The 13090-nt window shown below is 35.9% G+C and overlaps 2 protein-coding genes across 3 annotated transcripts; one reads left to right on the forward strand and one right to left on the reverse strand.

The window, feature by feature from the left end:
* The first annotated feature begins 260 nt into the window (after window positions 1–260).
* LOC144572502 (putative galacturonosyltransferase-like 1) lies at window positions 261–1767 on the forward strand. The gene has a single exon (XM_078322096.1). It carries the CDS (start codon window positions 434–436, stop codon window positions 1511–1513), a length of 1080 nt encoding a protein of 359 aa, XP_078178222.1. The 5' UTR covers window positions 261–433; the 3' UTR covers window positions 1514–1767.
* A 2171-nt stretch (window positions 1768–3938) lies between these two features.
* On the reverse strand, window positions 3939–11304 carry LOC144572310 (protein DA1-related 1-like). Of its 2 annotated transcripts, XM_078321841.1 has the most exons (13): window positions 11199–11304; window positions 10937–11104; window positions 10190–10306; window positions 9652–9745; window positions 9009–9150; window positions 8224–8344; window positions 8061–8144; window positions 7626–7745; window positions 6771–6983; window positions 5819–5881; window positions 5617–5735; window positions 5251–5309; window positions 3939–4885 (listed from the first exon to the last, which is right to left on the reverse strand). In XM_078321841.1, exons 3-13 carry the CDS (start codon window positions 10271–10273, stop codon window positions 4545–4547), a joined length of 1440 nt encoding a protein of 479 aa, XP_078177967.1. In that variant the 5' UTR covers window positions 10274–10306; window positions 10937–11104; window positions 11199–11304; the 3' UTR covers window positions 3939–4544. The 2 variants fall into 2 exon arrangements, with proteins under 2 accessions (XP_078177967.1, XP_078177968.1); XM_078321842.1 differs by lacking the exons at window positions 8061–8144; window positions 11199–11304 and having other exon boundaries at window positions 10937–11186.
* Window positions 11305–13090: the final 1786 nt, after the last annotated feature.

Consider the following 13090-nt stretch of genomic DNA (forward strand, 5'->3'; position numbering starts at 1 on the left):
CGTTAGTCTGTTGAAGATACTGTATATAAAATGAAAATGATGGAGGAAATAAATAGTCATGAAGTTCATATGCAATATAGAAAATTGATTTTGTTAATCAATTTTAAAGGAATTATTTTTAGGACGTTTATTTTGTTGACGTTTCTTGGAGAGCATATTTGGTTAAATTTGTTAACTTCACTAAAAAAAAAAGTTATTTCTTGTAACGCATTTATCTGGTTGCGAAATATAAAGAAATATAATTTCGGAAAATTGTTTCTGAAAAGATAAGAATTTATTAAAACATTTCGATAACAGTAAAAACTAAAAACTGAAAAATTCCAAGGCTCCAACTTCAAATTTTGACTTAGCTAGTACAGAGACCTCTCCTCTCTCTCTATATATAACCACAGATAACTCGCACTGTCTACTTCATTTCCCACCTTCCCCCCAAATGCCAATGCATCATCCTCTTCGGCGTTTCTTCCTCCTCACCCTCCTCCTCCCCTTCTACCTCTCAACCGCGGCACACTCCAGCACCCGCCGAACTGGAGATGATCGCCAACATCCCCTACCCGAATTTCGAGAAGCGCCTCAATTCTACAACTCAAAATCCTGCCCCCCGCCTGTTCGAGTCTCTTCACCCCACTCACTCTGCCACTCAATCTTCACCATCCACGTGGCAATGACACTTGATGTAGCCTACTTACGAGGCTCCGTTGCTGCCATTTTCTCTGTTTTGCAACACTCCTCCTGCCCCGAAACCATCCAGTTCCATTTCATCGCCTCCAGTTCGATCTCCTTTCTCAACTCCACTATTCGCTCCACCTTCCCTTCACTCTCGTTTCAGATCTACCCCTTCGATGAGTCTCGGGTTTCGGGTCTGATCTCCACCTCGATCCGAAAAGCACTCGACCGCCCATTAAACTACGCCAGATCCTACCTCCCACTTCTCCTCCCTGACTGTGTGCACAAGGTCGTCTACTTGGATTCGGATCTCGTTTTAGTTGATGACATTGCCCGACTGGCCTCCACTCCATTGCCCGATAAGGTCGCACTAGCTGCGCCTGAATACTGCAATGCGAATTTCACTGCCTATTTTACCCCTACATTCTGGTCTAACCCCGCCTTATCAGTTACCTTCGAGGGAAGAAAAGCTTGTTACTTCAACACAGGAGTAATGGTAATGGATTTGGATAAGTGGCGTGTTAGCGGGTTCACGGGGCAGATCGAGGAATGGATGGAATTACGAAAGCGAATGAGGATTTACGAGCTCGGGTCGTTACCCCCTTTCCTATTGGTGTTTGCGGGTCGGATTGCGGCAGTGGACCACAGGTGGAATCAACACGGATTGGGAGGAGATAACTACCGCGGGTTGTGCAGGAATTTACACCCGGGACCCGTTAGCCTATTACATTGGAGTGGGAAGGGAAAGCCTTGGGTTCGGATCGACGCCAGGCGCCCGTGCCCGTTAGACGCGCTATGGGCACCATACGATCTGCTACGGAAGCCGTTCTACATTGACGACGCGTAAACGCGTAATTGGTTCCCCTTTTTTGAATTTTTAGTTCTTTCTTTGTTCTCCTTTGTTCCTGGCTTCCTGCTCAACAGCTCACACGCGCTAATACGGACTGCGGAGTTGTGTATTCGAGATAATTTGTTCTTGCTTTTGGGGATTTTGCGTATATATCTCAGGAAATTTTATAATTTTGTATATACTCCTAGTTCAAACTTCTTTTGAAGTTTTTACCTGAAAAGGGTAATGGAAGATTTTAAGTGTACAGTAAATTCCTCTTTGTTGTACCTCCAATAATAAAGATTATTGGTTCATTTTAGGAACATTTTTCTTTAGATAGTACGTGATATGAATGGCTGCGTGAACTCCGTGATTTTTAAATGATTTAGGTGAAGTTTTATCTGAACCAACTGACGAGTAATTAATAATCCAAATATTACTTATGAATATCAAATGGAGATTTAAAAAAATTATTGTGAATGGATCGATTCACCAAGTTGAAAACACTAGCATTGCACTTTGCACCAACTTTTCAATACTTATTTTTTAACGATAATAAGTACTTCGGTATTTAATAATCTGCTTCTATTGTCCGTGTTTTGTGAAAAACAAAAAAATTGCATACAACATGTGTGTGCCTTTCCTTGAGGGGAAGGGAAAATTTGTACGAGTACATGTGCTAAGGTGTCATGTTTGTTATTATTAAAAGTTTTCAGTTTAGTCGCTCGAGAAAAAGATAATCTAAACTGTGCATGCGCCATCGTGCCAAACCCCAAAACGGAGGGACACCGTCTGGAATGTTTTTTTATTTTTTTAAAGGAAACTATTTAGGGAAAAAAAAATAGAGGTTTGAAGGGAAATTAAAGTGAGAGGGGATGGAGTGTCGAATATGTTATGGTCATGAATTATTATTTCATTTATTTAATTAATTTTTGCATGGTTGGTATTTGATAGTTTGGTATCATGGTATGGTAGATGTATCTCGCAATAAATGCTGTTTTCTAATTTAGAAAAGCATGCCCATAATTTAAGAAGAGCTAATAAAGTGACGTTAGAAAGGGAATGCGCGTAATAAAGGGGATTGTAGCATGGGTAATCCAACTGAACTTTTAGCTTTGACTTGAAAAGGAAGATGTTTGGGAGTTAGGAACATTATTTAATTAGCTTTGGACTCAATGTAATCAAAGCATATTGTATCATGTGATGTGTATGGAAAGATATTATTGCAACGCAACTTCCATTTTCTTTTCATATTCTATCGGTGTTAAGCATCTCAATTTGAATGACTCATGAACCAATTATTTTTGGTAAGTCTGCCAAGGAAAATATTAATTTGAGAGTTGAGACATCCATCATTTTCTAAATCCACGTACATTTTAATTATCATTAAAAGTTCAGGTACACTCGTTGAGGCTTCTCTGTACATCGTGGAATGGACATCGTTTGGCGTTTATGGAAGTGAATATTATTGGTCTAAATTTTTTTAAATAATCGATCAAATTATAATCAGTATATCGATCAGAAATGACACAAGTTCATTTGCATTTGGTATATCTGATAGAAGTAATAAAATTAATAGAACTAATGTTAATTTTTTTATTAGTCTAATAATTTAGTAATCTTATTTTGTCTTGCCCATAGGTATAATACGAATGTTTTATTCTAAACGATCATTACTATTAGTTTGAGATTTTATTTAAGACAGTGTATCTAACAGCATGAGCTGTGATCTTTAACTCATTGTCAGAGCATAAATGGAAAATAAGCTTCTGGCCCTTATTTAGGTTATTAACTATTAAGCAAATAAAAAACAATTCCTTTTTAACATATAAATAATATATCAATTTTGTTTTTTAAAATAATTTTTTTTAAATTGCTTAGAATACACAAGTATTAAAACCCCTAGTATTCCGTAAAATTTGTAAAACTACGATAATGTATTAAAAGTATTTTTTTTTACAAACATCTATTTAATTTTTGAAAAAAGTGGAATGAAATGCTATAGCGATGGAAAATATGGAAGAATGGATTGATGATTTTGACCACCTGTACACAGATAAAAAGAGCTTGGCACTCCTTGTTTATTGCTCGCTTCTTTTGATGATTTATTCACACAAAACTGGAAAAACAAATGTGAAACAACACATCTCCTAAATATGATAGGATTTTGTTTAATAGCTCAGAACACTGGCATTTATCAAACAACATTCATCTTCTAAAATTAATCATAATAGATCCATAATGAGAAACGAACCACCAACAAAATGCATGTACATCACATTATTTTTTGTCAAAAAGAATTGCTTCCTTTAAATAAACCAACAGCAACTTTTACAACTAGATGTTTTCTTTTTTCCTTCTATAGTGTCCAATTGACTAAATCAACAAGAATTAGGAAAACAAGCAGAGAATTTCAAACTCATGTCTAATACACAATACCACCTGCAGAATTAAGCATATTTATTAAAAACTATCTTTATATCAGTATTGTCAAGTCCTTGTCTTAAATAATATTCGACAAAATGACTCGGAATTATCCAGGAATGGTCCAGTTTTCTTATAACAATCAATAATAATATATGCCCTCTTTCTTCTCTCCTTTTTTCCTAAATTCCTATAGATTTTATTACTTTCTCTGTAACCAATATCTATCCTAACTTAACATATTTTTGATAAGTTAAAAGATTTACATTTTTGTAAGGGGTACTTTCATACCCCATAGGCCCACACCCCGCCCTCCCAAATACACACACACACACACACAACCCCTCAAAATGGCAAAACCACAAAATTTTCACATATATCCCTCCAAAAGAAGAGGTATCAAAGGTACCCAATAAAGGAAGCCGAAAATATTTCGTGCGACCCCCACAAACACCTGAAAATTGCTTACAGCCCCCTTTTCCCTCTTTTTTCTTCAAAAAGAGTCAAGAAGAGGGCAGTTTCAGTAGCATTTGGAGAGAGAGAGAGAGAGATATGGCTCGGTGATATTTTCCATATCCATCCTCTTATATGCATTTGCAGGGATATATATGAATATTTGGTCCTTCTAATAAGGAAAAGAACCAGTTAACTTAATATGTTCCAGGGTGGTCCGAAGACCATATTTCGTAACTGCCTTATTACCAACCCGAAAACCTTCCCCATAAGCAGCAGAAGGATCAGTTTCGATCTGATTCTTGAAAAATTCACCGAGTTTCTTTTCAGAATCAGATTTGGGCCCTTTCTTTGAAGATGTTGATGATGAAGAAGTCGATGCTGATGCTGATGTCGATGCAGTGTGTGTAATGGTGGTTGAGCTTGAACCAGATGTAATTTCCGACTCAAGCCACATGTGGGCTAGAACTTGGCAAATGCCTTCTTCGACCTCGGGACTAAGAGATCTAAAACCTGGATAGATAGGAAAAAAAAGAAAACATTGTGTTTATTCCCTGCAATCTTTGAGATCCAATAACAATCATCCAATTATTGGGCATAGAGCAATGGTTTTATACAGTATACCAAAAAATGATTAATTGCATAAAGTATGAAGTTATGAAGTACTCAAAATACAGTACTACTCGGGTTGTCTAATGTAATATAAAATGGTATCCATATGATACAGAATTATTGTATCTGATAGGCATAGGAGATTTGTGGGTGACCGTCCAATGCAACTTTTGCACAAAAGACAACAGCTTTACTTCAATGGTAAATGGAATAATGGAAGTTAAGGTAAATAAAACAGAAACAATAATGTTAAAAAGACAAATCACCCTTAAGACGGAGCCATGCATGCATCATTTCATGAGCCAATATTGAACCAGTCAATAATCTACAATATTAAAACAATAAATATATATATGCCAATAACATGAATACAATATCATGATCACATAATGCTACCGGTTGGGTGATCACGGATTTAGATTCATATAGCCTCAACTCAACCTGATTTGATTTTTAACCTCCTATTCCTAACAAATATGCCAAAGAAATGGAGAAGGTGATAATACCAAACACAAACAAATATGGTCAAACAAGTAGGGCAACTACACCTGGAACTACAATTCTGTAGTGCTATTTAGTGGTAGTTGGTAACATCAGGTGCAATAGATTGCAACTAAAGCAGTAAAATTTACCTTGGTAGCCCAAAGAGTATCAGGATAGCAGTAACTTCACAACGACGCACAAGTCTGTGATTGCCTGTCACCATATCTATGATTTTATTTCCAGGCCCAATAACCGGTCTCCGCAAAATCTGAACATTGTATTGAAATAACTATTTTAGATGTACTTTCAAATTTAAACAAATATTCCACAAGGGGTAAAAAGTGAACTTACCGTTCGAACAATTTGCTCTTCGGAGAGGCAGAGACCTCTTGTCTCAGGAAGGTGGTGATGCCCCTGAAATTAAAGTTAATAATATTATATATTCTTCAAAGTAAAAAATTTTCATTACGAAAAGATTTCCGTAGTATCATTCCTTCAGAAGGTCATTGTAATAGGCCAAGAATAAGATAAAATCCAATTTAACAAAACCGACGCACTTTTTTCCCATACAAAATTGATTGCTCAAACTTTTTCTTCAGTAATGAAGTTCATAAATGTGCATCATTTGATTACGAGCTTATATGAGATATTAAACTTTCTACTATATGATTTAGCTTTAAGTCCTTCCATCTTGCAACTATGTTGTGTGATCATGACAGGTTTCATTAGAAGCTTTATACAAAAACTTAAATACATAAGCAAAACTAATTTAAACTAAATATAACAATAGAACTACAGCAACAAAAAAAGATGATATAGACTGATGAGTGAGGCTACGGTACTATGATCTATGCATACCGCACTTTGATCCGTGCTATGGATATATATCTTATATTTCAAAGTCTAAATACTCAATTCGAACCGTACATCACGATCTTCATATGAAAATGTAAAATTTTACATTTTAAAAAAAAATTGAATTATGTTTTTAGATAAGTAGAAATTCACTACTTTTGAATGGTCTAGAATCTTTAGATCAGGCAATTTTGTACCTAGTAAAAAAAACATGTAAAATTTGGACTTGAAAATGGAGATATGGATCTGCAGTACGAACCAAAGTGCGCTGTGCATAGTACCGTAGCCACACTCTATACTGATTATGTACAAAAGGCGGTCTATTAAATTTCTGTTTGCCCAATTGTATTTAATAAACTGAACAAACAACCAAAGGGATCAACAGAAAGTACAGTAGATATATATTGAGAAATATAACAAAAGAATAAATGAATAAATAGAGTACTACCATTTTTTCTCCTTCCATGGCTTCATTAAGGGCTTGTCTCTCTACAAGAAGCAAGGGCACTTGCTGCTCGACCTTCATATTCAATCCCTCGTAGAACTCCTGAATGTCTATGTATAGTGGCTGGCATTCACTATTGTCCATAATTGCAGAGTTAAGGCATTCTAGACAAAGCTTCCTCCCGTCATCCAATGTTATATACTTTACATCCTTTGGCTATTTTGTTTATATTTCATTTTTTTTATACATAAGAGAAAACAAGGAGTCAGGAAATATAACAAGTTCTGCATTTTGTACTGTTATTGGCTTATGTGGATTTTATGGCCAGAGAGGGGCTTAATGAGATACAGCCCAGCCCGGGCATCACTCAAATACAACCCAACCTGGCCCATTGTCATCCCTAGACCAGTGACACCAGTCTGGTCCCTGCTATAATGGCATACAAATGTCGGGAAGTCTTGGTTCCAACTAATGTTCTGATCCTTGTTAAATGTCACAATTAGATGTCAGAAGCACTAACTCCAGATAAAAACAATGCAAGAGGTGGCTAGTACCAATTTGACACAAATGGAGGATCTCAGATACTAGTAAGTACTGTTGATATGATTTTGCAATATCTTACCATGCATTACCCAGAAACATATGAAAATTAGCATCTATCCCAAAAATATTATGAAAAATATCCTTGCTTATCCCTGGTGTTCACTTATCCCAAGATACCCTAAAATGAGGGAAGGAATCATCTGGACTTTTCTAGAAGAAATTAGAAAAGGAGAAGCATTTAAAAAGATTTCCTTTATCTTGAAGACACATACACAAACACTCTCCCTATAAAACAAATAATTAAAGAAGACCAACCTCCAGTCGCTCACAGCTGCAACACCTGGGAGTATCATCATCCTCATGAGACGGACAGTATTTCTGCATCCAAAATGGGTGTGCACGGTATTCTATCAACCCATTTTTATTTGTTGGTATCTGCATGACAAGAAGTATCTATCACAACTAATATCCTTGCATATTGATAAAGTTGTCATAAATCACTACTGTTTTCACGATACATCATTATGTATCGTTTTTCTGTTGCCGAGAAGTCAATTTTATGTAGCAATATCCATGTTGCAACTGTTAACATGGTCGTCAATTATGTTACCATTCTGGTCATATCCCAGTACCAAAAGGATGGTAAAAAACCATTTTGTGATGCCTATATGGTACTTGTATGAAAATTTATAACAGCTATCATCTACGATAAATAAGAGAACAAACATAAAGTTAACAGAGATCACATACAAAGTCCTTGCACACATCACATTTTGGGTGGTAGAGCTCCCGGTAGCAATTCTTGTGGTAAGGATGGTCTTCATGCATTGAAAACTGTGCATGATAGTTAGACTCTATTCATTTGAGAAATAACATCAAGGGTTATATAATGTCTTTCTTATATTTACTTTACCTCGAAGTCAGATATTGGTTTGTCACAGGCATCACAACAGAAGCAATCCGGGTGCCACACTGAATCCATGCAACTCAGGAACCGGCCAGGCCCGATTGGGGTTTTACACCCAGCACAAATTCTGGATGTATATAATTTAATGAGATATGGTCTTGAATACAATAGGCTAAAGCAGTGTAACGATCAAATATTGCCTGCTCTACAGAATTTTGAACTCAGTGGTACAGAGCATGCATCTGCTACAGTTTCAACAGTTTCCCCTTCTATTGCACTTGTTTAGGATCAATTTGATTATAGAGTAAAGATTAACTAAAGGCCATAACTCTCAGACATATGAATGCAAATTTGGACCCACCATCAGTTCAGGATCAAATTGATTAAAGAGTAAAGACTTAATAAAGGCCCAAACTCTTAGACATCCAGATACAAGTTTGGACCCTCCATCAAGTTAGTGGAAGGGAAAAGTTATGATTGTCAGATTTGCCCCTAGCCACCCCAGGCCAAACAAAGCTCAATTTTTACCAAAAATACTGCATGTTGGCTTTCCTTTTTTTTTTGTCAAACCAAACAATGAAACCATTGTAATATTGAATAACTACAAGCAGTTAGTGAGCATTAGTTTTATGTACAAACAGCGCACCACCTTTGGAGCAGGAGCAAATAACAGGAATTCTCAGGTGTTTTAGAAGAAACAAGAAAATTATGGGCTGAAGTTTGAAAAGTATACCAAATAAATAAAAACAAAATGCAATAAAATATTACAGAAATTGTAAAGGAACCAATACCTGCGACCATTTGGAGGTATGGCAACAGGCCTTGGCGGACTTGGAGGAGTTTCTCCATTTTTCTGAGGCAGAGATTCTGCATTTAGACTTTCCTGCAAGGCCTTTGCAAGCATTTCATCTTCTTCCAGCTGATGAGCAGATTCTAACTCAAAAATTATGACATATGGAATCAGAATAAACAGTAAAGTTTAATAGGTAATTTTTTAGGTACAATTATTTCTTAACAGCAGGAAGTTTCCCCATGTCACAGGCATAAAAATGTATATTGCCCTGAGAATGTAAATATGCTTAAAGTACAACAGTCTTAAATTCTTTTATTAAAAAAAGAGACTGTATAGATTACATTTATAGGAAGTTGTATTATTAATTGCTATTACAAAATGTAGAAGGAACTTTAGCTACAAACAGGATTACCATACTTTTACCTACACCTCGTCAGGCTTGAATGATCTGTATCAGATATACACTGTTTTGTGCAGGTAGAATATTCTTGATTTACTTGGAAGGAATACAAACAAAAAGTAAAAAAAAAAAAAAAATAGATAAAGAAAAATCTGGTATGCATAGTCAAATCAGCAGTAGGCAACAAGTATCAACTGAAACTTAAGCCAGTACACCCAGGTACTTAATGTAATGAACTAACCAATTGGCTCTTTCCCTTTGGGCTGATCTTGTTCCGATAAAGATAAAGCAATAGCACGGTCTAGGTCTTCCAGCTCACTTTCCGATTGCTCATCCTATCGAGTTGGTAAAAGCAAGATTAGCAGAGCCAAAATTATCAAAGTTCTAGTAATACAGATTTGTCAGAATATAAGAAATAAAGTCATTACCCACTGCATCCAACCAGATACCCACAAATCAGTACCGTACCAGTAAGTTATACCTTTTACTCCCTAAATGAACAATAATTCAAGCCTCAACATCAAACAAAGTTGACTAGGAACTTATGAAATAACAATGTATAATGTACCAAGTAGGAGCAGTGTGACGTATATACTAATACAGTTGTACCATGTAAAGGATCAGTACCGCCCAATTGAAGTCAATGTTGTACAAATCAGGTAAAAGAAAATTATTGTACTGGCATTACTTGTACATTCAAGATGTACCAGCAAAAGGTACAGTAATATTTCTTTTTTAAGAACAAAAGAAAACAAAATCAAGGTATGTATGGGACCCACAATGTAAGGAGATCGTCCAGAGTACTGTCCCCTTGACACTCTGCTATTGCTTGCTCCTTTAAAAAACTTGCTTAACCAACCCATCTTTTAAGGAACCTGTTATTTTCTCCTATAATCCTGAAAAAGAACAAAAAATAAATCAGCATGTCCCGAAATTATGATCTTAATTGTATTGTACATGCTCAATAGTCAACACCAACAAATCCACCGATAAAACCAAGAATAGAAAAGGAAAATATTTTATATTCCCAAGAATGTTATCATTCTCGTAAAGGTACATTTTATTAGGATTTTACAAGTTCTGAATTGGTTGCACAAACCTAGAACAGAGAGGAAAATTAAAATTGGAACTTAATGACGTATCATCCTATCGTTCAAGGATGAATCAAAATTGACTAGCTAAGGCTCTAACATAATTAAAGTAAATTGATGAGAATTACGCATAGGCAACGGTGTTCGTAATAAGCCACAATGCTCCTCTATTATTATTATTTTTTTTTTAGACAAAAGTTGGGGGAAACCCACCGATTTCATTAGGAAGCCATAGAATAGACAATTATCCTCTATGTAAAAGATATATAATAAACTTGGCATAAGAGCCTCAAGAGCAAATTAAGTTTCTCCATATATAACTAATACTCAACTACTTATCAATTTGAATTATAATAATAATTAGCCTAGTTTCCTATTTAAACAGCCAAAAAGGGAACTTTCGAATCCAGATATAGAAGTCAAAATCTCCTTTACCTCGAAAAGAGCAAAATTCCTTCGATCGGAGTAGAATTGGTCGACAATTCAATCGAATTATCATCTAAACAACCTTAAAAGCCACACAGAAAGCCCCAACCATGCATAATTTGCTATAGACCCCAGCAGTTTTTTTTTGTTCTTTTTTTTTTCTGGATGATTCTTATTCTGTTTGAGATAAAGGAGGAGGTGAGAGGGAGAGAAAGGGAGAGAAAGAAGAGAGGAACAAAAAGGCCAATAAGAGAATAAGAATCTTCTCTACCTGATACATAATGATTACTGCATAAAAAATGAGAATTAACTTAATTAATTAAGATAATCAAACCTAATACAAAAAAATAATTTAATGACATGGAAGATGATGTTGACTGAAGCAACAGCCATATGCGATCCAAGTCAAAAAAGAAGAAATAAGAAACTGGGCTTACACTCTATCTATCATTAACCAATAATATCTTGTGGCACCAACCTGTATGTCCAGTTGTGTTGCTCGACACTAATCTTCTCAGAAACTCTCCAGCAACCCGCCAACTAAAGTTCCCCAGATGGATCTCATTGCTCTTCTATGTTCTCCTGCGGCCAATAGCGTCTGATAATCCATGTGGCAATATAATCGAGCCACACGAGAAACCTTCTATCTTGCGCGCGAGCGCATGTGTGAGTGAGTGTGTGGGTGTGTTGGCCAGGGGTTGCCATCACCGACGTCACATAAAGCATTAAAAAAAGGAGGAGATAGAAGTTACGATGAAGAAAGGTTCGGATCGACCCGAAATGGTGCGGCGTCTCTTTCAAGCCTCTCTCTCTCTCCTCTCTCCTTTTCTGTTTGATTGCAAGCTGGTTTCGCCAAACATGACAATTATTTAGGTCAGTAAAAGGCAAATTTATTTCCAGTGCAATACCTGACCGTGTAGAATGAGATCTGAGTCGTCCGTTATAATCTGGCACAGTGGCAGTTATCTCGAAACTAAGATATATTTCTAATTTTTTAAAATATAATTTTGATGTGGTATTTGAAAGATCGCTGCATACTAGTATGTATATGCGGTATGTATATGTAGCTGCATATGTTAATTTTCATATGGATTTATATATGAAGATATTTAATAAATATTAGAAGTGATTAAATAAATTATACTATTACAAATCTTAAGATTAAGGTTTAATCAGTTTTGATTAATTTATTCGAAACCATACTTTTCATATCACTTAATGCATAAAGTTTCATTTCACAACCGACTCATTTAAATCTAAAATAAAACTGATTATAAGAGTGAGTGTAGAGAGACTATAAAATTGATTTATCCGGCCCACCAACTAATCCATCGAAATTGCAACAGCCTAGCACCGTGTAGCATCTGTAGATTCGGTTTGTACACCCTTTTAATCTTACATCATTTAAACACAAGTAGAGAGTTATAAAACACCTTGACTGGAACAATAGAAGAGCATCTGAATTGGTCTGAACTCAAATAATGGGTTTGTGTTCTAAATTTTTTCGTAGCGGCAAACTCAGATAATGAGTTATTGATATTTTTAGGTCCGCAGACTTCCGAAGACTCAAATAATGAATTTAGATTTGAGAAAAGGTTCTGATCCACGTATCTTTATCCACGGTCTGTCCACAATCTTATCAACTTTCTAGTTCAACTGTCTTTAACTCCTCTGGTTCCCACCCTCATAAAAGATAGATCTCTTCCATATTTTTCTTCTCTCTTTTTTTCCCCCAAATATGTCCGAACAGGAGAATCAGCGAGGCGAGAGCAGCGAATTGAATCTCTTATCCCTAATTCTTTGATCTATAAATCTGGACAAAGAATTGTCCTTATCGGTGATTTGATTTCGTTTGTCATCTAATTTTTCGCTGATTCTTTGACGGGAGCAGTGAGACTTGATTTCGTTTATCAAAGAATTTCCATCTAAGAACCTGGTCTCGCTCATTCTTTCACCATGCTTTTCAAAAAAAGAAAAATAAATCGAATTCGCTGAATAGATTTGCATAGTCCAGATTGGAATTCAGCGAGACTTGATTGTGATGTTCATTTTTTTTCCGAATATAATTGGTTGCTATTTATCGAACTCATCAAGAACAATCTCATTTCCCAGACAGCTGGGCACATGCACCTAGGGACTTGTTGGAAGCATCTGCAGCGACCC

The sequence above is a fragment of the Carex rostrata genome, chromosome 20 (assembly GCF_964058835.1).
Source record: "Carex rostrata chromosome 20, lpCarRost1.2, whole genome shotgun sequence".
Classification (NCBI taxonomy): domain Eukaryota; kingdom Viridiplantae; phylum Streptophyta; class Magnoliopsida; order Poales; family Cyperaceae; genus Carex; species Carex rostrata.

Excerpts from the sequence above, each read along its gene's own strand:
- LOC144572310 (XM_078321841.1), bottom strand. The coding sequence starts at position 10,273 with ATGGGTTGGTTAAGCAAGTTTTTTAAAGGAGCAAGCAATAGCAGAGTG. Across the intron at positions 7,746-8,060 it reads GTGATGTGTGCAAGGACTTT|ATACCAACAAATAAAAATGG; the intron begins GTATGTGATCTC and ends CTTGTCATGCAG. Across the intron at positions 5,736-5,818 it reads AAGAGCAAATTGTTCGAACG|ATTTTGCGGAGACCGGTTAT; the intron begins GTAAGTTCACTT and ends TACAATGTTCAG.
- LOC144572502 (XM_078322096.1), top strand. The coding sequence starts at position 434 with ATGCCAATGCATCATCCTCTTCGGCGTTTCTTCCTCCTCACCCTCCTC.